We start from the raw sequence: 26,573 nt of genomic DNA on the forward strand, positions 1-26,573 counted from the left end.
GTTCCTATGTCCTATGTTCCTAACTGCTGCTGGAGGACAATCAACTCGGTGAAAGACGTACTTTGTCTGCCTGAAACTTGCTGGTCTTCCAATGCAAAGAGCTGTCCATGACCGAGCGTTGCAGACTGTCACATTCCAAGGTCCAGGACTAAATGCTGAGGGACACACTAAAACTTGGGGCAGCCATCGCAAAGGCTCAATGGGCAAAGGCCACTATGTATGACCCTCCTGCCATAGTTTATCGAGGGGCTGGAATCCGTGAAAGACCCCTCGGGCTGTATGTACCAGAGAACGTTTTGACAGGTAGGGCTGAATTTTATAAGCATGGCGCCGTTCTCAGCAGCGAGCTTGAAAGAAGGCACGGAGCACGCATGACTTGTGCGCTGCTAAGCCCCCATGATATTTCACACGGAGGCTTATTTAAATTGAGGGGACAGAGTGGCCGTCCAAAATGCATAATGTGGGCAGCTGTTCCATCCCTGGCAATGGTGTCCAGTGCCACCACACAGGCGCCGGCGCCATTTTTAAAAGGCTTCAAGCTCTGACATATCATTTGAATGTTTAAAGGGAACATTACCTTTAATTTAAATAAAAACAGTAAGGTTCACATCAAAGACCCTCTTTCACCCCCCCCCCCATCATAAAACAACAAATTTACTTCCCTCTTCCCCCCCGAAAAAAACATTTTTGTCGATCCCGACCTTTCACCCCCAAACTTTATGATCTCTTCCCTTCAACCCCTTCCCACCATCCACTCAGCCAATTGAATCAGTTTTCTCTGCTCCCCCCCACCTCCCAAACTGAAAATTACACTCTTCACTCCTCCCCCGTCCCCACCAGTGCCTTGCCTCGGTTCCCCAAACGGGGCTCCGAAGATGCAGACATCTGGCCATGGGCCGGAATATCGACGTGAGATGGCTGCCTGGTCCAGGTAAGTTCATTAACATGCATTTTAATTAATTTTAATACACAAATGATGGCTCTGCCACCGTGTGGGGGGAGCGGGGGGAGCTCACACCGAGGCCTCGCCACCGCCGGTAAAATGCGGCAAGGCCTTCTTGTGGTCGAGGCAGGCCTCTCCCGAAAGAATTTTCCGGGCCCCCCCCACCACGACCCCCGATGTCGGAGGGCCTGTAATGTAAAGGTACATTGTAAAAATAATCTGTAATGGCAAGTATAATGAGGCACCTCATGTACCATATTGAAAGAAATTGATATGTATTGCACTTTATGTAATATCCTATTTAATTGTTATGTAATGTATTTTTACAAATCTTATGAATAAAGTATATTTTTGGGCAAAAAAATTACCTCTTCTGCCTCCCAGGACCTACTCCGGAGGCTGTCAAGGCTACAGTCAGCCAAACCGGTCCACATAAAGTCTGATGAAAACTCATTGACCTGAAACGTTAACTCTGTTTCTCTCTCCACAGATGCCACCAGACCTGCTGAGTATTTCCAGCACTTTCTGTTTTTATTTCAGATTTCCAGCATCCGCAGTATTTTACTTTTATTTTACTGGTCTAGAGAAAACTGGCAAGCTGCCTCAGGAATCCCGACAGACACCCACAGCTCACCAGAATTATTCAGACGAGGCCCATGGCCAAATTACAAATGAGCCTTAGGAGATTGTATAATGGGCAGTTGATCCAATATCACCTGTTATAAACTATTGCCAAAAATTTGAAATATTGAAAATAGTTATTGGCAGTACAGGGACTCAAATACACACAACTTCATAGTTAAGAGGCAACTGTGTTACTGGTCCATGCAGTCTGGGCTTTCGTAGCCAGAAAGATAAGTGTACTGTAAGTCATTGGTCTGTAATGCATCTCCATGCATCATGTTTGTTATTGTTCCAGGAGTAGAGGAGTTATGTTGAATTGGTCATTGGGTACCAATACCTCATTACAAATGTTGGTTATACAAAGCACCAAAAGAGGATTCTTGTTCTATTTTTAGTTGCTGTGCAAGGGTCCATGAACCAGCATTAATATCAGGAGAAAGTGGTGCTCCCAGTGCTACAGCACACAAAAAACATAAGATTATTTCTTTCTTCAAAATATATTTCTCCTATCCATGACAGATCAAGAGCCCATTAATCTGATGATCTTCTCACAAAAAGAAATTTACTTTTTAAAACATCTTCAACCAATGTCCTTTACCTTCCACTATGAGGAGATATGTTCCTTGGCATAAAAGACTAAATAGCAATGCTAGCATCAGGAAACCTTTCCAGCCACGTTGAAATACATTCTTCCTGAGGTATAGAGGCAGCTTTGCATTGAACCATAATAAATTGAACACAAAATGATTCTCCTGATAATCTAATTTTTCATACATGAAATACATCCTGATGTAAGTTACTGCACTATTATGATATATTTTTCAGTCATTGAACTACTTTGAACCTTGCTTATTCTAATGGTTACCACTTTATGTTGCTGCATGAAGAGTATTGTTGTATTTATAAAGGAACAATCTATTTGCAATGAATTTGATGTAATATATCCCCAATAAGAAGGAAACTACATTGATAACTGTTTTTTGCTTGAAAATGCACTAATTAGATGAAAGGGAATACAGGGTCACTCCAAGTCCCTGTTTACATGCCATTGACTCTGAGGCCTCTCTGGAATCTGGTTGAGTTCTCAGCTGCTTCCACTGCTTTTTCACACTTCCTAGTTTGATGGCTGTGTCTCATTCCAAGAATGCCATCACTGAAGGAATGCAGGATGCAGCATTCCTGTAAATCTGCTGTTAATAAACGATACTGACAACTGGATACGAAAACAGAAGAACACGTACTATTCCAAACACATCTTCATTTCGCTATTACTCATTAGCATTAAACAGGTGAGACACAATTAATCTAAATTCCTTTGCATTGAAAGAATTACACATTTTTTGTTTCCCTCTACAATAGTGATTGCTGCTAGCTAGTCTTAGTCTGATAATCTTTTGTTTGCATGACCATTTTGTGGTCTACAGTTCTCTTTTTTATCTCATTAGCATTTTTCTAATATTTCCTTAAAAATACCAGTGTCCACACTGGCTGTTGTGCTGGTACAGGTATTTCCTGAGAGGCATCTTAAGATTGTTATTTTCTGTGCACATCATATGCTGCCATAACGTTGAAAAGGCGTGCAGTTCTTATGTCAAAAAAATTGCCTAACTCTCTGAGAGCTGTTATAATCACAACCCATTTCCCATAAGCTAATTAGCACACTAATAGCAATTTCAAAAACTGGAAACTAATAAATTCTCAGGAACTGCAGTATATTCACACGAGTGCTAAGTGAGATTAGGAACGAAACCTACACAGAGATGACGGTATTCATGAGCCAATCATTGATTATCGGGAGGTTCAAAAACAAGTCAACCCGCTATTTTTGACAATGGTGACAACATAAACCAGAGTAACTACAGATCTATTAATCTTACAATAAATTGAGAAACGCAGAATTAATCATTAGAACCAAACTTAACAAATGCCTCCATAAAATTAGTAGAGTATATGGTGGTCCAGATGGTTTCAGAAGGGGTGATCCAGCTTGATCAACCTCAACAATTTTTTTTGTCAAACCAACACCAACATGATAGTGTGAAGCCCTACCATAAAATAGCGCTGATTTTTAAAGGCTCCACTGGTGATGCAGCCTCAATACCGGAGGTTGCAGGTTGCAAAATCTGATCCTGATGCACACACAACTGTGTTTTGCAAAGCAAAATTTACAGGGACAAAATGAGGCCATGCTAAAAACATGCATGAGCCTCATGGTAAGAAAGATTTACATTTGGTCCCAAACTGAATTTCACATCTTTGATCAAAGCCACCTTTACCTTGCCCTGGGACATGACCTCGTAAAAGAAAAAAAAACTGACCCCCCCCCCCACCGCCCCACCCCTGCAGTTATTGTCAGGTAGGTGTGCCAGGCCCCAGGGCTTGTAGAAATTGCTGGTGCCATTTTAGAGGGCAAGGCCAATCAGGTAATGTCAACTTGATCACTCTTTACCATCTAAGGTGAGGTCATTTCACCTCTCTCTCTGCAAATGGGGTTGAGCAAGTGCCAGCGGGAGGGCATGGAGCACCTGTCAGGCAGGCTGAACTGCCTGGCATCCTCTATGTGGCATCCTCTTCTTCCGAAAATGTTAGGTTTTTCATTGGGAATAGAGTTGAAGGCAAAAATATAATAACAATGGACAACTGTCTCAAAGGGATATTTTCTGCCAGCAGAAAATCAAAAATAAAATAACATAAACAGACCCAAAGTGGCCTAAGAACATTTAACTTTAACATGCTGTGCTATTTAAATGTTCACCCATCCATATGGTCCAATCCTATCGACCCTAGATGGCAGGTTTCATAGGCATGGCTTGGACTTAGTGTCCAACACATCAGTACTCTACGAAATGGAGTGGGGGACTTCCCTGTTCCTCTTACAGATGGGACCTTCCACTGCCCACTGCAACCTTGACTAGAAACTGGTTTTGCTCCCTTGAACCCCACAAATAAACCTTTACACTTAACATCCAGGGCCTCAGCTTAATGCCCACCAGGTTTGCTAACCACAGTGCACACAGCGGATGCTGCGCTCATTAGCCATTAAAACTGCAGACAGGATCCCAATTGTAATAAACCCACCTGAGTTAGACGTCCAAAAAAATGCAGTGTTAAATTGCTCACAGGACAGGAATCGAGTGCATTCATTTGAACTCCCAACAGAAGGAGTTAAAAATTCCTCTTTTATGTGGAGAAGAACTTTCTCCTGTCACTACTAAATTTGCCTTTTACCATTCTGAACATGTGTCTCTTCATCATAATCTCGCAATTTAATTTTAAGCAATTTTCTGGATTTACCTTTTCTATACATAGGAACATAAGAACAGAAGTAGGCCATTCAGCCCCTCGGACCAGTTCCACCATTTGGTGAGATCATGGCTGTTCTGTATCTCAATTCCACCAACCATATCCCTTAAAACCCTTGGCTAGCAAAAATCCATGGAACTCATATTTACAATTAAATGAGCTAGTATCAATCGCTTTTTGTGGGCCACAGTTCCAAACTTTTACTACCTTTTGCATGAAGAATTGTTTCCTAACTTCCCTCCTAAATGTCCTAACCTGGAGTTTAAGGTTATGTCCCCTTGTCCTAGATTCCTGCATCAGTGGAAAAAGTTTCTTTCTATCTACACTGTCATTTTCTTTCAAAATCCTAAAATCCTCAAACAACTTAGCCCTTAACCTTCTATACTCCAGGGAATACAAGCCTGATTTATGTAATCTCTCTTCATAGTCTAACCCTTGGAGCTCTGGTAACAATCTGGTGAATTTATGCTATACTCCTTCCAAAGCTAATATATCTTCCTAAGGTGCCATTGGCATTCTTGTATACCCCTATACAATCAGGGCCCTCATCAGTGGAATTCCCAATAGACAGGGGTAGGGCGGGACTTCCAGCTGCTGGGTCAATCCAACCGTGTTTCCATTCCATTTTGCTGGGTCTGATGTAATTAAGTATTCCAGGTGGGTTGCCAGCACTGTGTGCACCTTCAGTTGGGAGACCACCACTGTGTGTGAGGGATAACCTACTGTATTTCACTTGCAGCAGCTGCTTAAAGGGTCAGGCCAAAAACAGCACAAAATGATTCTTCCTAAATATTGTCCTACTTCAAAAAACACATTGGGGGACAGGTGAGAGGCTGCAGAAGGGCACCATAAGTTGGAAAAAGTCAAAGACATACCCTATTATTATGTCCATCACCTGGATCCAACCACCAAAAGACCCCAAATGCTGCTTCCATGCAGACATTGTTCCTCAGGCGAGCAGCTGTGGCGATGACTAAGGAAAATAGATTACCAGACGAAACCCCACTTTCCTGACATCATTTATATACAATGTGGTGGGCAAATGGCACTATTTTTAGTGCTGGGGATTCACCAGAAGGCCTCCGAGCTCATCTTCCTCTATTTTTCACCTTTATACCACCTTAGCACTATTCAGGAGGAAAATCTAGGCCCACTTCTTTGATGTTTTCTTGCTTTTCTTGTTGATTTCAGAGTTTTCTTACTTTTGCTCTGGCTGCTCATATCATTTAATTTTACATACGAACTTACATAGATATGAACATACAAATTAGGAGCAGTAGTAGGCCACTCAGCCCTTCGAGCCTGCTCCGCCATTCAATAAGTTCATGGCTGAACTGATTACTCCACATTCCCACCTACCCCCGATAACCTTTCACCCCCCCCTTGCTTATCAAGAATCTATCAACTCTGTCTTAAAAATATTCAAAGACTCTGCTTCCACCCCCTTTTGAGGAAGAGCATTCCAAAAACTCACGACCCTTTGAGAGAAAAAAATTCTCCTCATCTCTGTCTTAAATAGGCAACCTCTTATTTGTAAACAGTGATCCCTAGTTCTAGATTCTCCCACAAGGAGAAACATCCATTCCACATCCACCCTGTCAAGACCCCTCAGGATCTTATATGTTTCAATCAAGTTGCTTCTTACTCTTCCAAATTCCATTGGATACAAGCCTACCCTGTCCAATCTTTCCTCATAAGACAGCCCGCCCACTCCAGGTATTAGTCTAGTAAACCTTCTCTGAACTGCATCCAATGAATTTACATCCTTCCTTAAATAAGGAGACCAATACTGTACACAGTATCCAGATGTGGTCTCACCAATGCCCTGTATAGCTGAAGCATAACCTCCCTACTTTTATATTCAATTCCCCTCGCAATAAATGATAACATTCTATTAGCTTTCCTAATTACGTGCTGTACCTGCGTCGTAACCTTTTCGCGATTCATGCACGAGGACACCCAGATCCCTCTGCATCCGAGAGCTCTGCAATCTCTCACTGTTTATATTTATATTTATATGTTATATTTATATATAGGCCAGTTAGCTTGATGTCTGTCATGGGGAAGGTGTTAGAATCGATCATTAAGGAGGCTATAGCTGGGCACTTGGAAAAACTCAAGGTAATTGGGAATAGTCAGCATGGTTTTGTGAAAGGGAAATCATGTTTAACCAACTTATTAGAGTTTTTTGAAGAAGAAACACGCACTGTGGATAAAGGGGAGCCCGTTAACGTACTGTACTTGGATTTCCAGAAGGCGTTTGACAAGGTGCCACATAAAAGTTTATTGCACAAAATAGGAGCTCATGGTTTAGTGGGTAACATATTAGCATGGATAGAAGATTGGCTGGCTGGCAGAAAACAGAGAGTATGCATAAATGGGCCCTTTTCTGATTGGCAGGATGTGATGAGTGGAGTCCCACATGGGTCTGTGCTGGGGCCTCAACTTTTTGCAATTTATATCAATGACTTAGATGAGGGGAGCGATAGCTTGGTAGCTAAATTTGCAGATGACACAAAGATAGGTAAGAAACTATGTTGTGAAGAGGGCATAGGAGGTTGCAGACCAATATAGATAGGTTCAGTGAGTGGGCAAAAGTCTGGCAGATGGAGTATAATGTGGGAAAATGTGAAGTTGTTCACTTTGGCAGGAAGAATAAATAAAGCAGAATTCTGACGTGCAGAGGGATCTGGGTGTTCTAGTGCATGAGTCACAAAAAGTTAGTATACCGGTACAGCAAGTCATAAAGAAGGCTAATGGAATGCTATCCTTTATTACGAAAGGAATTGAAAATAAAAGGATGTTATGTTTCAGTTATACAGGGCATTGGTGAGACCACATCTTGAATACTGTGTGCAGTTTTGGTCTCCATATTTAAGGAAGGATGAGTATGTGTTGGAGGTGGTTCAGAGGAGGTTTACTAGATTTATACCTGGAATGAGCAGGTTGTCTTATGAGGAAAGGCTGGACAGACTGGGCTTATTTTCACTGGAGCTTAGAAGAGTGAAGGGAGACTTGATTGAAGTATATAAGATCCTGAATGGTCCTGACAAGGTAGATGTGGAAAAGATGTTTCCTCTTGTGGAGGAGTCCAGAATTAGGCGGCACTGTTTTAAAATTAGGGGTCGCCCTTTTAGGACAGAGATGAGGAGAAATATTTTCTCTCAGAGGATTGTGCGACTTTGGAACTCTGCCTCAGAAGGTGGTGGAGGTGGGGTCATTGAATATTTTTAAGGCGGAAGTAGATAGATTCTTGTTAGGCAAGGGGATCAAAGGTTATTGGGGGTAGATGGGAGTGTAGAAATCGAGACACAAACAGATCAGCAATGATCTTATTGAATGGCGGAGCAGACTCAAGGGGCCGAATGACTTACTTCTGCTCCTAATTCGTATATTCATATGTTCGTATGTAATATGCTTCTTTTTTATTCTTCCTGCCAAAATGGACAACTTCACATCTTCCTACATTATACTCTATTTGCCAAATCTTTGCCCACTCACTTAACCTATCTATATCCCTTTGTAGCCTCCTTATGTCCTCTTCACAACTTACTTTCCTACCTATCTTTGTGTCATTAGCAAATTTAGCAACCATACCTTCAGTCCCTTCATCTAAGTCATTTATGTAAATTGTAAAAAGTTGAGGCCCCAGCACAGATCCCTGTGGCACACCACTCGTCACGTCTTGCCAACCAGAATATGACCCATTTACACCTACTCTCTGTTTCTTGTTAGCTAGCCAATCTTCTATCCATGCCAATATGTTACTCCCTACATCACAAGCTTTTATTTTTTGCAATAACCTTTGATGTTATTGTCAAATGCCTTCTGGAAATCGAAGTACCATATATCCACCAGCCCCTCATCCACAGCACATGTACCTCTCTCCAAAAACTCCAATAAATTGGTTAAACATGATTTTCCTTTCACAGAATCATGTTGACACTGCCTAATTACCTTGAATTTTTCTAAATGCCCTGCTATAACGTCTTTAATAATAGCTTTTAACATTTTCCCTTAGATGTTAAGCTAACTGGCTTGTAGTTTCCTGCTTTCTGTCTCCCTTTTTGAATAAAAGAGTTACATTGGCTATTTTCTAATCTAAAGGAACCTTCCCTGAATCTAGGTAATTTTGGAAAATTAAAACCAATGCATAAACTATCTCACTAGCCATTTCTTTTCAGACCCTAGGATGAAGTTCATCAGGACCCAGGGACTTGTCAGCCCTCAGCTCCAACAATTTGCATAGTACCACTTCCCTGGTGATTGTAATTTTCTTGAGTTCCTCGCTCCCTTCCATTTCCTGACTTACAGCCAATTCTGGGATATTACTTGTATCCTCTATAGCAACATACCTGTTCAATTCATCTGCCATTTCCTTATTAGCCATTACTAATTCTCCAGACTCACTTTCTATAGGACCAACGCTCACTTTGTTAACTCTTTTCTTTTTTAAATATCTATAGAAACTCTTACTATCTGTTTTTATATTTCTAGCTAGCTTTCTCTTGTACTCTAATGTTTCCCTCCTTATCAATCTTTTAGTCATTCTTTGCTGTTTTTTATATTCTGTCCAATCTTCTGACCTGCCACCCATCTTTGCGTAAATATGCGCTTTTTCTTTAAGTTTGATACTACCTTTCACTTTTTTAGTTAACCACGGATGACGGGTCCTCCTCTTGGAATTTTCCTTTCTCGTTGGAATGTATCTATTCTGTGCATTCTGAAATATCCCCTTAAATGTCTGCCACTGCATCTCTATTGACATATCCCTTAACCTAATTTGCCAGTTCACTTTAGCTAGCTCTGCTTTCATGCCCTCGGAATTGCCCTTATTTAAGTTTCAAATACTAGTCTCGGACCCACTCTTCTGTCCCTCAAATTGAATGTAAAATTCAATCATATTATGATCGCTGCTACCGAGGGGCGCCTTAACTATGAGGTCATTAATTAATCCTATCTCGTTGCACTATGCATGTCTAGTATAGCCTGCTCTCTGGTTGGCTCCAGTACATACTGTTCCAAGAATTTATCCTGAAAACATTCTATGTACTGCTCATCTAGGGTATATCTGCTCATCTGATTTTTCCAGTCCATATGTAAGTTAAAATCCCCCATGATTATCGCCATACCTTTCTGACAAGCTGCCATTATTTCTTCCTTTATACCACATCCTACAGTGTGGTTAATGTTAGTTAGTCTGTACACCATTCCCACAAGTGATTTCTTGCCTTTATGATTTTGCATCTCTACCCAAACTGCTTCTACATCCTGATTTCCTGAGCTTAGATCATCTCTCTCTATTGCTCTAATACCATCATTAATTACCAGAGCCAACCCTCTACCTTTTCCAAGCTTCCTGTCCTTTCTCAGAGACTGTACCACCACAGACAACAGTGGGATCTCAACACTCTTTTAATACCCTACATGAACAGGTATAAGCAGGAAATCTACCCATTCCTAGTGTTTGGTCCCAGAAAATGGAGATCACCATGTAAATAGGGGTTTGAAATAAAAATAAAGCTTACTCACCATGGCATTAATCTCCCAATCTTTGTCCATTTACTTTTACTGATTAAATATCCAACAGCTGGATCAGTAATAGCATCCCAAGCTCTTCCGATGAACAATACTAAAGAAGCATGAAATGGAGTTATCTGAAAACAAGAATGAAAAGTATTTGTAACAGTAAGTAGAACACAGAATTACAGCTAACACAATATAAACACAGAGACTGGGTGAGGCACAGCACTCCGTTTTCACTTCTTTGACTTGAGTTTAAGTAGGCTGACAGGATTAACGTACTCCTTCTCAGATGCCTGTAAGGATCCTATGTGAAATCTTAACCCAACAGATTTTCAGGGATCATTCTCACACAGAATAAAACTCTTTCTGGGTTCAAGTCCCACTCCAGGGCTTGAGCACAAAAATCAAGGCTGACAATCCAATGCAGTACCGAGGGAGTGCTGCACTGTAGCAAGTGCCATTTTTTGGATGAGATGTTAAACCGCGGCCCCATCTACTTGCTTGGATGGATGTAAAAGATCCCATGGCAATATTTTGAAGAAGAACAGGGGAGTTATCCCCAGTGTCCTGGCAAATATTTATCCCTCAATCAACATCATAAAAACAGATTATCTGGTCATTATTACCTTGCTGTTTGTGGGAGCTTGCTGTGTGCATACCAGCTGCTGCATCACAACTGTGACTACAACAGTACTTCATTGTCATAGAGAGATACAGCACCGAAACAGGCCCTTCGGCCCAACGAGTCCACGCCGACCATCAACCACCCATTTATACTAATCCTACATTAATCCCATTTTTTCCCTCTCACTTTCCCACCTTCCCTCAATTCTCCTACCACCTACTTACACTAGGGGCAATTTTTTTACATTGGCCCATTTACCTATCAACCCACAAGTCTTTGGCATGTGGGAGGAAACCAGAGCACCCAGAGGAAGGAGAACTTGCAAACTCTACACAGGCAGTACCCAGAACCGAACCCAGGTCACTGGAGCTGTGCAGCTGCAGTGCTAGCCATTGTACTGCCCTGTAAAGTGCTTTCTCTGTAAAGTGCTTTGAGATGTCCGATGGTCATGAAAGGCATGCTATAAATGTAAGTCTTTCTTTTTAAATAGAGGCTTAGCAGTCGCTCAGAGTGGTCACAAGAATGGCACTTATGGGGAAATGATAAAGGTGTATTCTCTTTAAGTTGGGCTTAAGAAACACTGGCCCTGAATTTCCTGAAAACTTGAAGCGTATCTACGGCATACATCGTTTCAATGATGCAGATGTTCAAGGAAATTATGGCATGAGTGATTCAAGGCCATTATTTATGGCATGCCAAAAAATTTCTGAGATCCTCTGCACTGCTTCACCATGGCCATCACCAAAACAGTGAGAATCTTATTATCATGGTTCTGCCTCCCCATAAAAACAATGGCGATATCCAGTTTGCTGGATTAACACTGCTTTGATCACCATTGTCACTTAGACGGAACTAAACCAACATGGTGGTCTGGTATTGGTGTCATTTATTGCTCCAAGATCACTTTTCCTTCAGCATAGCTATTGTTTAACTGAATTTAGCTGATTTATTTAGCTAAAACAAAAAATAATTGACTTTTGGACATACGAGCTGGAAAGTTTGCTGTTAGATGGAATTTAATGTTCGTATCAATTCACTAATCGCAGGTCCTTTAACAGTGTTAGTCACTCATTTTAACATTAAACACTCACTCACCCCACCACCGACGCACCATGTTTGCTGTGTGTACCATCTAAGAGTTGCACTGTGGAAACACACCAAGGATTTGTTGAACACACCTTCCTAACACATGACATCTACCACCTAGAGGAACAAGGGCAGAAGGCACATGGGAACACCACCACCTGCGAGTTCCCCATTATGTCACACACCGTTCTGACTTGGAAATATATCATAGTCCCTTCACTGTTGCTGGGTAAAAATCCTGGAACTGCTTAACTAACAGCACTGTGGGAGTACCTACACCACACACACTGCAGTGGCTTAAGAAAGTGACTCACCACCATGTTCTTAAAGGCAATTAGGAATGTGCAATAAATGCTGACCTTGCCAGTAATGCCCATAAGAACACAAGAAGTAGGAGCAGGAGTAGGCCATTTGGCCCTTCGGGCCTGCTCCGTCATTCAATAAGATCATGGCTAGTCTGATTGTGGCCTTAACTCCACTTTCCCCCCATAACCCTTGACTCCCTTGTAGATCAAAAATCTGTCTAACTCAGTCTTGAGTATATTCAATGACCTAGCCTCCACTGCTCTCTGGGGTAGAGAATTTCAAAGATTGACAATCCTCTGAGAAGAAATTCCTCCTCATCTCTGTCTTAAATGGAAAAGCCCTTATTTTGAAACTGTGTCCCCTAGTTCTAGTTTCCCCCACGAAACATCCTCTCAGCATCTACCCTGTCAAACCCCCTCAGAATCTTATGTGTTTCAATAAGATCACCTCTTATTCTTCTAAACTCTAATGGGTATAGGCCCAACCTACTCAACCTTTCCTCTTAAGGCAAACCCTTCATCCCAGCAATCAACCTAGTGAACCTTGTCTGAACTGCTTCCAATGCAAATATATCCCTCCTTAAATAAGGAGACCAAAACTGTATGCAGTAGTCCAGGTGTCGTCTCACCAATGTCCTATACAGTTGTAGCAAGACCTCCCTACTTCTATGCTCCATTTCCCTTGCAATAAAGGCCAGAGCATTCCATTTGCCTTCCTAATTACTTGCTGTACCTGCATGTTAACTTATTGTGATTCATGTGTGAGGAAACTCAGATCGCTCTGTACTGCAGCACTTTTTCCCAAAAACATACTTTATTCAAAAAAAATTTTAAAAATACATTACAAAACAATACAAATTGGACATTTCATAAAGCACAATAAGGATCAGTTTCTTTCAATACAGTACATCTACAAGATGCACTACAACAATGCACCAAGGCTCCTTAGACAGCACCTTCCAAATGCACGACCTCTACCACCTCGAAGAACAAGAGCAGCAGATGCATGGGAACATCACCACCTGCAAGTTCCCATCCAAGTCACACACCATCCTGACTTGAAACTATATCGCCATTCCTTCACTGTCGCTGGGTCAAAATCCTGGACCTCCCTTCCTAACAGCACTGTGGGTGTACCTACCTCACATGGACTGCAGCGGTTCAAGAAGGCAGCTCACCACCACCTTCTCAAGGGCAATTAGGGATGGGCAATAAATATGGCATAGCCAGTAACGCCCACATCCCATGAATGAATTTAAAAAAAATGAGGTGCCTCACTACTCTTGCCATTTCAGGTTATATATTTACACTGTAATTTGCATTACATATCAAAAACATTTTCTGGTGTATACAGCCCGAGGGGTTTTACATGAGTTCCAGCCCCTTGGTATACTATGGCAGGAGGGCACTACACAGTGGGCTTTCCCCATTGAGCCTTCTCAGCAGCTGCAGCAAGCTTTAGTGCATTCCTCAGCACATAGTCCTGGACCTTGGAATGTTCCAGTCTGCAACACTCAGTTGTGGACAACTCTTTGCACTGGAAGACCAGCATGTTTTGGGCTGACCAAAGACCATCACCGAATTGATGGAACTCCAGCAGCAGTTGATGTTTATCTCAGTGTACATCTCTGGGAACAGCCCGTAGAGCACAGAGTCCTGCGTTATGGAGCTGCTCGGGACGAACCTCGAAAAAAATCACTGCATCTCTTTCCACACCGGCTTTGCAAAGGCACATTCCAGAAGGAAGTGGATGGTGGTCTCGTCCCCACCACAGCCACCTCAAGGGCAGCGTGTGGACGCAATGAGTCTCCGAAGTGAAAGATGGATCTGATGGGAAGGGCCCTTCTCATCACAAGACCAGCTATGTCTTGGTGCTTGTTTAAAAGTTCTGGCGATGAGGCTTTCTGCCAAATGAGTTTTACACTCTGTTTAGGGAGCCATCCGACAGGATCCACCATCTCCTTTTCCTTTCCTTCAGGACATTAAGTGCAGACCACCACTGCCTGATGGACTTGTGGTCAAAGGTATTTTTCTGTACAAACTTTTCTACGAGGGACAGGTGGTACGGCACGGTCCAACTGAATGGAGTGTTCTGCAGCAATGTGGCCAGACCCATCGCAACACCGGGAACAGATAGAACGCCGGCATGTAGTGACACTTGATGTTTGCATACTGGGATTGATGCCGCCACAGACAAAGGTGGCCATCAAGATAGGGGCGACGTTGGGTACGTTTTTTCCCCCTTTATCTAGAGGTCTGAACATTGTGTCCCTGAGGACACGGTCCATTTTCGATCTCCAGATAAAGCGGAAGATGGCTCGGGTGATTGTCATGGCACAGGATTGGGGTATGGGCCAGAACTGCGCCATGTACAACAACACCGAGAGCGCCTCACACCTGATGACCAGGTTCTTACCCGCAATGGAGAGGGAGTACCGCTACTACAGGACCAGTTTCTGTTTCACCATGGCTGCTTGTTCCTTCCAGTTGTTAGCGCATGCCCCGGCCCCTCCGAACCCTATCCCCAGCACCTACAGGTAGTCTGGCCTGACGGTAAAGGGGACAATGGATCAGTCAACACAGTTCCCAAAAAAACATGGCCTCGGCCTTGCGGCTATTTACTTTGGCTCCTGAGGCCAGTTCGAACTGGTCACAGATACTCATCAGCCTGTGAACTGACAGCAGATCCGAGCAGAAGACGGTATTACGACCAGATGAAGAGGGGGTCTCAGGCTCCCCTCTTGCCCTTTCTCTGGTTTGGCTGTAACAGGGTTTATCTTTTAAATCACAGTGATTTTAGCTAACCACCTCAGTGAGCCATCACTGCACTCTCATTACAATTACAAATAAACCAATCAGACAGGTTTTATTAGGTTTAAACAAGAAAGATGTAATTTTATTAGCCTCATCACTCTAACCCGGTTAAAATTACTAAAATATGCGAAGCAACCACGCTCGCATGCATACAAGAGGCACACACACACAAATAGATAGAGGAGAAGAAAGAATTGAGGGGGGGGCGTTGAAGTAGAGTTTGCAATAAATGGAATACAAATACAGTTCTTAGTGTCCTTGCGGTAGTGTCCTTGATTGAAGTGAAGGTCTTGGAGTCCTCACTGAGGACAGGTGCACAATTTCAGGCTTGCTTCTCTGGTACCAGAAGGCTGAAGAAGGGCTTTGTCTGTAGTCTTGAAGTTTAAGCTGCCACCATGAGTTCCCTGGGATTTTGCTGGAGAGAGAGAGAGACAGAGAGAGAGGTCTTCTCCTTGGTGTTCAAATTGCAATCTTTTTCACTCTGAGGCACAATTCAAAAGCCCCAGTCTTACCAGCAGGTAGATCATGTGACCATCTCTTTGTTTGAAAAAATAACTTCTTGCAGGGTTGTTGGATTTCAAAGTATCTCAGACCTACTCGGTGGGGGTGGAGTTTGGCTCTTACAAAGTCAAAGGGGTGTTGATGTCTTTTGATCATCATTATTGACAAAACCAATCTCGCTAATTGGATCAGGGAGCACTCTCATCGTCTCTCTATTCAACTGTCTCTCAGCTAGTCCTTGTCTTCTCAGAACGCAAATGTGCAGCCATCTTTTAGCTGTTCAGTTCTGCTTCTTTTCTCTGCAAAAAGTAATTTGCAATGCCCAGTAAAAACGTTTGAAGCAGTGTCCCATATGATGAAATTAATATGTTTCCATTTGGCAGGTGTGATTTCCGTCACAAAGATGACATCATCCATGTACGGGGAGGCTTTGACCTGAGTGCATCTGCTGCCTGGGATTGTCACCCCTCTTATGCCCATATCCTTCCTTATGAACTCAGAAAAAGGTTCAATACAGCAACCAAACAAGACAGAGAGAGGACAGATCATCTTGGAGGCCATCGCGGCAAAGAGAGAGGCCTGCTGGCTCTTCAGTTCTTGGAGATCCTTCTTGACGTCAACCCCCATTGACTGCAGCTTCTGCATTCTTTTCTGGAGTCTGGACATTTCCCTTTGTTTCTCCCTCGCCCTCTGAACACCTTTGAGGATGAAGAATCTCTTGATGTTCACCTTGATCGCTTCCCAACAGTGTGACTCAAAGAGAAGTTTCACGGTCCTCCAACCTTTGTAATCCCTTTTGAGTTCCTCAATATTCTCTGGGTCAACGGTTTCACATTCAGCTTCTATGTCACTGTAGGAGGAGGCAGTGGTCAGAGAAGAACATTGGCTTGACGTTGGTGGATCTGACCGTGAATGCTCGGGAGCCAAACAGGAAGTGAATCCTGGAACGGATGGACCCATCTGGTCTTGACCAGGTGTATCTACGCTGCGCTTCATCTGCAGAGTTGATGAAGACATTGTGCAGCTTGGCATCTTTTACTGTTTCCATCAGGAGTCTGGATGTGGCATCCATTTGGCTGCGGCCCTGCTGGATCATCCAGTCACATCGATGATGCAGTTGAAGCCACCGTCTGGAATGACCGGCCTGAATGTCGCCAGCAGCAGTGGGAGCTGTTGAAGGACGGTCAGCCGCTCGCTGTTTTGAACCAGGGTGTACACGTTGTTAACTGGGGAAGAATGTTTTTGTACATTAAGTTTGCTATGAAGAGGCGACCACCCACCACCTCCTTAACTTCGGAAGTGGTGAAGTTGCCTCCACTCAGCAGAATACCCATGCCAGAGGAATGGGAATCGTTTCCCCCTGAACAGATCAATGGCCCATGCGACCATCATCGTGACCATTGCCTGTGGGTGCTGAGGTGTGTTACTTCACACTCCTGCAGAAACAGAAGGTTGGCTTTGACCTTGGCAAGGTACACCGAAGTTGAAACACATCATGTAGTAGAATTAACGCTATGCAGGTTAATGGAAGCAATTTTTAAACCCATTATAACTGTATGTTGCTTACCACTCTAGGTATCATTATGAGTCCCAGCCCTTGGCTATATTCCTGCATACCCATAGTGTTTGCATACTGTTGCACAGTTGTTAGGCTCAGCAAAATGTCCTGGTCACTCTCAGGGGATTTGTTCCACCAGGGTGACATTGGGGTGGTGGTGGAGGGGGTGGTCTTGTAAGCAGCAAGGTTTGGACTGCCCTCTACTAATGGTGTCTTTCCCCTCTGGGAAATCGAGGACATTGCTGCTCCCAGCTTCCTGGAGCTGGGCTGTGCTGGGCACTTCACTACTCACGGTTTCTCAGAGCTGAGGTGCACTAGGCATCTTGCTGCACTCAGCGCTTTGGGGTTAGGATGCACTGGGCCCTTTACTGCATCCAGTGTTTCGGAGCCGGGGGGCCTTCTTTTCCGGCTCCATTGTGTTCTGCCAGTTTTTTTCCTTCATGTTGTCTTTCCTGCCCTTCCTCATCCGATGAGGAGCAGCCGCTTTAGTCCGTTTCAGTCATTAGCCTCCTCTTGCCACTGGTTTGAGTGGTGGCCTGTTCCCTTTTTTTGGCCTTAATCTTTGTGGTTTTCTTCTTAACTACTTGCCACTCACCCGGTTCCCCTCTGCTGGCTTCTCCTCCATTGATTTTGTCTACTGAGGAGGCTCAGGGCACGGGGTTGGTGTTTGGCAGCTTGCTGAAGCTCCCCCTTCTTTCTTCTCCTTGTCTTTCATAGGCAAATTTCCCTTGCTGGGAGGATTGGTGGGGGAAAGGTTACCGATCTCCTTCGCAGCACCTGCCATGTTCGCCGTACCTTCCTCCTGCAACCCCCTTCCCACCTTGATTCTCGCCGTCTGTGCATAACACCCCTTAAGATAGGGTCTTCTGATTTGGTCAGTGGTCAGGGACAAGAGAGTGTGGCTGCAGCTGTGGCAGGTAAGGGGACCCAAAGGGCAGGAGTGCACAAGCCTCAGCCAACAAGTTTGAGGTTCTTTCAGCTTGTTCGGATGAGAGTGGGGGCTGCAGAGTGGATGAGCTAACTGAGCATGGCACTGTGGGAAAGGAAGGCATTCAAGTGGAGGGAGCAAAAAGGAATGTAGTGGTAGTAAGGGGACAGTATAGTGAGGGGAATTGACACTGTTCTCTGCAACAAAGAGCGAGAGTCCAGAATGCTGTGTTGCCTGCCCAGCGCCAGGGTTCAGGACACCTGCTCAGGGCTGGAGGGGAAGGATCCAGGCATCATGGTCCATGTAGGTACCAATTACATAGGCAGGACAAGGAAGGAGGTTCTGAATAGTCAGTATGAGGAGCTAGGTACCAAATTAAGAAGCAGAACCTCAAAGGTAATAATATCTGGATCTCTGGATAAAGACATATAATCTCTGATTACCTAAGTCACTTGCAAATTGGCATATGACAAATAAGATTAGAGAAATGAATGTGTGGCTCCAGAACTGGTGTGGTAGAAGTGGGTTCCGGGTCATGGGACACTGGCACCAGTACTGGGGAAAGTGGGGCCTGTACCGTTGGGACGGTCTACACTTGAACCGTATTGGGGCTGGTGTTCCAGCGAGCCACATAACTAGGGAAGTAGAGAGAGTTTTAAACTAAATAGTGGGGGCAATGGGTTCAAATTTGGGAAGATCTGGGAAATCAAAGAGTAGAGACAAAGCAAGAGAGAAAGGTGTTAATATGGGAAATGATAAACAGACCATGACAGGAAGGGATAGAGAATACAAATCTACGAGTAAATCAACAGTCAAGACTAGATGTTACAAAAATAATAAAAGGACAAAACTAAATGCTTCTGTATTTGAATGCACAGAGCATTCAAAACAAAACAGATGAACTGGTAGTGCAAATAGAAATAAATAAGTCCGAGCTGATAAACATTATGGAGACATGGATGCAGGGTGACATAGATTGGGACCTGAATATTGAAGGGTACATGGCATACAGGAAACTAGAAAAAGGTGGAGGGGTGGTTCTGTTAATTAATGATGGTATTAGCACATTAGAGAGGGATGACCTAAGTTCAGGAAACCAGGATATCGAAGCGGTTTGGGTAGAGATGAGAAATGATAAAGACAAGAAGTCACTCGTGTGAGTGATGCTCAGGCCCCCTAACAGTAATCACATGGTAGGACAGAGTTTAAAGGAAGAAATAATGGGAGCTTGTCAGAAAAGTACATCAATGATCATGGGGGGATCTTAATCTACATTTTGACTGGAAAAATCAGATGGGCAAAGGTAGCCTAGATGAGGAGTTCATAGAATTTTTTCAGGCTAGTTTCTTAGAACAGCACGTTCTGGAGCCAACCAGAGAGCAGGCTGTACTAGACCTGGTGTTGTACAACGAGATAGGATTAATTAATGGCCTCATTGTGCAGGCGCCCCTTGGTAGCAGATAATATGATTGAATTTTACATTCAGTTTGAGGGAGAGAGAATGGGTCCAAGATTAGTATTTTAAACTTAAACAAAGGCAATTATGAGGGCATGAAAGCAGAGCTAGCTAAAGTGAACTGGCAAATTATGTCAATAGAGATGCAGTGTCAGACATTTATGGGGATACTTCAAAATACACAGAATAGATACATTCCAATGAGAAAGAAAAATTCCAAGGGGAGGACCCACCATCCATGGTTAACTAAAAAAGTTAGAGATGGTATCAAACGTAAAAGAGAAAGCAAATAATTGCACAAAGATAGGTGGCAGGTCAGACGATTGGACAGGATATAAAAGACAGCAAAGAATGACTAAAAGATTGATAAGGAGGGAAAAATTAGAGTACAAGAGAAAGCTAGCCAGAAATATAAAAATAGATAGGAGTTTCTATAGATATTTTAAAAAGAATTAACAAGGTGAGCATTGGTCCTACAGAAATGGTGTCTGGAGAATTAAGGGAAAATAAGGAGATGGTAGGTGAATTGAACAGGTATTTTGCATCGGTCTTCACTATAGAGGATACAAGTAACATCCCAGAATTAGCTATAAATCTGGAAATGGAAGGCAGCGAGGAACTCAAGAAAATTACAATCACCAGGGAAGTGGTACTGAGCAAATTGTTGGAGCTGTGGGCTGACAAGTCCCCAGGTCCTGATGGACCTTATCCTAGGGTCCTAAAAGAAGTGGCTAGTGAGATAGTTGATGCGTTGGTTTTAATTTTCCAAAATTACCTAGATTTGGAGAAGGTTCCATTCGATTGGAAAATAGCAAATGTCACTCCTTTATTCAAAAAGGGAGGGAGATAGAAAGCAGAAAGCTACAGGCTAATTAGCTTAACATCTGTCTTCAGGAAAATGTTAGAAGCTATTATTAAAGACGTTATAGCAGGGCGCTTTGAAAAATTCAACGTAATCAGACAGAGTCAACATGGTTTTGTGAAAGGGAAATCATGTTTAACCAATTTATTGGCGTTCTCTGAGGAAGTAACATGTGCTGTGGATAATGGGGAACCGGTGGATGTACTGTACTTAGATTTCCAGAAGGCATTTAATAAGGTGCCAGCCACGTCAAAGGTTATTGTGGAAAATAAAAGCTCATGGAGTAGGGGGTAACATTTTGGCGTGGATAGAAGATTGGCTAGTTAACAGGAAACAGGGAGTAGGCATAAATGGGTCATTTTCTGCTTGGCAAGATGTACCAAGTAGTCTGCTGCAGGGATCAGTGCTGGGGCCTCAACTTTTAGGTAGCCAGAGGATGCCTGACAAAGTTACCACAGGCCAAGGTAATAGGGGATAAAATAGTTAGGGGAATAGATACTGTTCTCTGCAGCGATGACAGGGATTCCCAAAGGCTGTGTTGCCTACCTGGTGCCAAGGTTAAAGACATCTCGTCTGGGCTGGAGAGGAACTTGGAGTGGGAGGGGAAAGATCCAGTTGTCGTGGTCCACGTAGGTACCAACGACGTAAGTAGGACTAGGAAAGAGGTTCTGCTGAGGGACTATGAGCAGCTCGGGGTTAAATTAAAAAGCAGAACCACAAAAGGTAATAATCTCTGGATTACTACCTGAGCCACGTGCAAATTGGTGTAGGGTAAATAAGAATGGAGAGGTAAACGTGTGACTGAAAGATTGATGTGGGAGAAATGGGTTCCGTTTCATGGGACACTGGCACCAGTACTGGGGAAGAGAGAGCTGTTCTGTTGGGATGGGCTTCATTTGAACCATGCTGGGACCAGTGTCCTGTCGAATCTTATAACCAGGGTTGTAGATAGGACTTCAAACTAATTAGTGGGGGTAAGGGTTCAACTGAAGGGAAATTAAAAAAATCAAAAAGAAACGAAAGAGCAGAGGTGCAGGATTGTGAAGAGGCGAACGGTAATCAAAGTATGACAGGAAGGGGCAGACAATTTAAGCAGAAGAGTGCAGCAGAAATTAGAACCAGAATGAGTAATAATGGCAAAAAGTCAAAGCTTAAGGCACTTTATCTGAATGCACGCAGCATACGTAACAAAATAGATGAGTTGATGGCACAAATAGAAATTAATGAGTATGACTTGATAGCTATTACAGAGACATGGTTGCAGGATGACCAAGACTAGGAACTCAATATTCAAGGGTATTCGACGTTCTGGAAAACTAGTCAAAAAGGAAAAGAAGGTGGGGTAGCTTTATTAATAAAGGAAGGTACCAATGCAGTGGTGAGTAGTGATATAGATGTAATACATCGTGATGTGGAATCAGTTTGGGTGGCAATAAGGAAAAGCAAGGGGAAGAGGTTAAGGGTGGGAGTGGTCTATAGACCCCCAAAGGGTTGCCTCACTGTAGGACAAAGTATAAATCGGGAAATAACGGAGGCATGTATGAAGGGCGCTACATTGTCATGGGTGATTTTAATCAGCATATTGACTGGACAAATCAGATTGGCAGAGGTAACATGGAAGACAAATTTGTACAGTGCATCAGGGATTGTTACTTAGAGCAATACGTTACAGAACCTACCAGGGAACAGGTTGTTTTAGATCTTGTAATGTGTAATGAGGTAGGATTAGTAAGAGATATCATAGTTAAGGATCCTCTCGGGGGTAACGATCACAACATGGCAGAATTTCAAATTCAGTTTGAGGGGGAGCAACTTGGGTCTCAAACCAGTGTCCTCAACTTAAACAAGGGCAATTACGGAGGTATGAAGAAAGAGTTGTCTGAAGCGGGCTGGGAAAATAGACTAAGGGGAAGGTCAATGGATGAGCAGTGGCAGACATTTAAGCAGATATTTCATTACGCTCAGCAAAAATTTATCCCGGTCGAAAGGAAGGACTCGATGAGAAGGATGAGTCACCCGTGGTTTACAAAGGCCGTCAAGGAGAGCATCCAATCAAAAACTAAGGCATACAAAGCGGTGAAAACCAGTGGTAGGCCAGAGAATTGGGATCTTTTAGGAACCAGCAGCAGATGACTAAAAAGCTAATAAATAGGGAGAAAATTGATTATGAAAGTAAATTGGCCAGAAATATAAAAACAAACGGCAAGAGCTTCTACGCGTATATAAAAAGAGAGTAGGTAAAGTGAGAGTGGAACCCTTGGAGGATGCGACTGGAGAATTGATAACGGGGAACAGGGAAATGGCAGATAATTTAAACCAATATTTTGTATTGGTCTTCATGGTGGAGGACACTATAAACATCCAACAGATATCAGATAAGCAAGGAGCTAATAGGAGGAAAGATCTTGTAACAGTCTCTATCATTAGGGACAAAGTATTTGACAAACAAATGGGACTAAAGGCAGACAAGTTGCCAGGACCTGCTGGCCTCCATCCAAGGGTTTTAAAGGAAATGGCTGCAGAGATAGTGGAGGGATTGGTCAAAATATTCCAGAACTCACTGGATTCCAGGAGGATTCCAGGAGGGCCCCAGCGGATTGAAAACCCGCTAATGTGACGCCACTATTCAAGAAGGGAGGGAGACAAAAAGCAGGAAACTATAGACCAGTCCGCCTATCATCGGTCGTTGGGAAAGCTAGAGTCCATTATTAAGGAAGAAACAACAGGACATTTAAAAAGCTTAATGCAATCAAGCAGAGTCAACAGGCCCCCCTTTTTATTTTTATTTTTAGTTATTTTTTTCTTTTTCTTTTTTCTTTTTTATGTGTTTATTTTATTTTAGTTTGTTTATTTTAGTTTGTTTCTATTGTTTCTGCTTGGGGCCAGGCTGTTCAGTTTTCTGTCCATTAACACCCTCTCTGTACTAATGCTTTATCTTTCAGCACACCATTAACATACCGTTTGCCTTTGCTCCATGACCTTCTGGTCAGTTATTCTCTATGACCTTGTCCTGTCAACACCTTCTCTTTTGTTATCTCTTGCCCCAACCCCACTTTACTTGCTTAAAACCTTTTACATTTCTAATATCTGCCAGTTCTGATGAAGGGTCACTGACCTGAAATGCTAACTCTGCTTCTCTCTCCACAGATGCTGCCAGACCTGCTGAATATTTCCAGCATTTCTTGTTTGTGTTTCAGATTTCCAGCATCTGCAGTATTTTGCTTTTTTTTAGGCCTTTATTCATTAGAGTTTATTAGAATGAGGGGTGGTCTTATTGTAATATACAAGATTCTGAGGGGGCTTGACAGAGTAGATGTTGAGAAGATGTTTCCACTAGTGGGGGAATCTCAAACTAGGGGACGTAGTTACAGAATAAGTGGACACTCATTTAAAACTGAAATGCAAAGGAATTTCTTCTCTCAGAAGGTAGTGAATGTCTGGAATTCTCTACCCCAGAGAGTTGTGGAGGCTAGATCACTGAAAGCATTTAAAGAGGACTTAGATAGATTTTTGAAATATCGGAGAGTTGAGGGCGATGAGGAGCTGGCATGAAAGAGGAGTTGATGTCTGGGGCAGATCAGCCATGATCTTATTGAATGCCAGGGCAGGGTTGAGGGGCCGAATGGCCTATTTCTGCTCCTATTTCTTATGCTCTTATGTTCTAAGGCGCAGCCTGATCAGCAGCCTGCCACCAGCCCAGCTGCTGTCGCAGGGATCATACTGTATAGGAGCACTTACAAACATATTAAGAAAACCACCTAGCCACACTTTGTGATTCACGGGTGCAGGGAGTATTAAATATATTGATTAACTAAAAGTTATTTTCTGCACATCATTGACAATCATTGTCTGAAAGCCATTTTCCATTATGCTTTGTGAGCTGCCGCCTTCCCCCTTCCCCTTATTGCAATACAAATGTGACCACAGCCCTCATTAACATGCCAATGTGGCCACAGACCATATTAACATATGTTCTCCAATGGGCACCAGCGCGGATTGCAGCTGGTTGAAAGTCAGGGAACAGAAATGGAAAGGAGGTGACAGACTACATGCATTAAGGTACGCCATTACTGAATTCTCTGTGAGTGGACATCAGGGTGGCTGGAAGCGAGTGTTTATGAGGTTGTCTCTTGCCTCCTTGACATGCCACTCAATCTGCCTGGCCTCCAGTGCAAGGTCTTCACCATCCAGTGCTGCTTCCTCCTCTTCCTCCTCGGCGCCCTCCTCATCGTCGGAGGACGGTCACTCAGGCCTCCCCCCTCTGCAGTGCTAGATTGTACAGAGCACAACAGACCACCACGATACGCAAGACCCTCGCTGGGGCATACTGCAGGGCTCCACCAGATCGATCGAGGCAGTGGAATCTCAGCTTCAGTCGCCCAATGGCCTGCTCGTTGGTTGCTCATGTGGAGCCGTGGCAATTGTTGTACCTCTCCTCTGCTGCAGTGCGAGAGTTCCTCACAGGCATAAGAAGCCAAGCCTTCAAGGGGTACCCCTTGTCCACAACAGTACATCCCTGAAGGCAAGCAGTGGGCTTTAAAAGCTGTGGCACCTGGACTATCAAAGTATGTAGGTATCGTGGCTGCTTATCCGGAAGCGGGCACACACCTGCAGCAAACACATTCAATGGTCACAGACCAGTTGAATGTTGATGAATGAAAGTCCTTCCAGTTTATGAAGGTGGCTGGCTGGTCCGTGGGAGCCTTGATGGCCACATGCAATCTGTGACATCTTCAGGGCCACTGGCATAGGGTGACCCCAAATCCCAAAGTTCGCAACTTGTCCTGCAGCAGGGTATATAAGTCAGGGACGTCCTCCCTGGAGATCTGTAATCTTCGTTGACAATGGCGCTCGGATATTTGGAGGTAGCTGATTTGAGTCTGGTACACTCTCTGGCGTATGTGGGCCTTCTTGGCATGGCCGGCTGCTGTTGCTCTCATCGTGGAGCCACAGTTAGACACAGCTGCCTCTTGGCCCTCCCTCCATCGGAGGCACTGCATCATGCACAGGAGTCCAAAAATACAGGGTATATGAGACCCTGCCAGGTGACCAGTGGGCCTGCAGATTGCTGTCGATGCAGAGATAACCCTGCCTTGGCTACTGAGCTTTTGACAATGCTCCTGGTGGAGTCCCTGATGGCCCTCAGTGACCACCTTTGCTGATAGCCGACCCTATCATCCAGCAGTATGAGTGACTAAACATCTCACACAGCATTTCGGTTACCCAATATAGTCCCCCAAAAACACACGCAAACCCCACGCAAACCACTTACAGAGCTCCCAAACCCACGCAAACCCCTCAAACTGAATGTGAAATTCTAACATGTTATGATCACTCTTGCCTGGAGGATCCTTTACTCTGAGATCATTATATAATCCTGTCTCATTACACATTGCCGGGTCTAAAATAGCCTGTTCCCTGGTTGGTTCCATAATGTATTGTTCTGAGAAACTGTCCTGAATGCATTATACGAACACATCCTCAAGGCTACCTTTGCCAGTTCGATTTGTCCAATTGATAAGAAAATTAAAATTGCCCACAATCATTGTTGCACCTTTCTTACAAGCCCCCATTATTTGTTGATTTATATACTCTGTCCTACAGTGTGGCTACTGTTAGGTGGCCTAAAAACTACTCCCACCAGTGATTTCTTTCCCTTGCTATTTCTTATCTCCACCCAGTCTGATTCTACATCTTGATCTTCCAAGCCAAGATTATTTCGCATTACTGTACTAATCTCATCCTTTATTCACAGAGCTATCCCACCTTCTTTTCCTTTCTTCTAACCTTCCAAAATGTCAGATACCCCTGAATATTCAGTTCCCAGCCTTGGTCACTCTGCAACCATGTCTCTGTAATGGTGCATCCAACTCCAGCTCCTCGCAGACCGTGTTAGGGAACTGGAGCTGGAGCTGGATGAACTTCGGATCATTCAGGCTGCTGAGGGGGTGATAGCGAGCAGTCATAGGGAAGTAGTGACACCTACGTTACAGGATAAAGGTAGCTGGGTGACCATCAGGGGAGAGAAAGGGAATAGGCGCA

The 26,573-nt window shown here is 43.6% G+C and overlaps 1 protein-coding gene across 1 annotated transcript in view; it reads right to left on the reverse strand.

The window, feature by feature from the left end:
• The window catches only part of mfsd2b (MFSD2 lysolipid transporter B, sphingolipid), a 137,243-nt gene that overhangs the window by 95,125 nt on the left and 15,545 nt on the right, over nucleotides 1–26,573 (reverse strand). The window contains exon 8 of the mRNA XM_068028543.1: nucleotides 10,403–10,527. Coding sequence (XP_067884644.1) covers nucleotides 10,403–10,527 — 125 coding nt within the window. The remainder of the gene's footprint in view (nucleotides 1–10,402; nucleotides 10,528–26,573) is intronic.

This window comes from Heterodontus francisci, chromosome 3 (genome assembly GCF_036365525.1).
Source record: "Heterodontus francisci isolate sHetFra1 chromosome 3, sHetFra1.hap1, whole genome shotgun sequence".
NCBI classification, from domain to species: Eukaryota; Metazoa; Chordata; class Chondrichthyes; order Heterodontiformes; family Heterodontidae; genus Heterodontus; species Heterodontus francisci.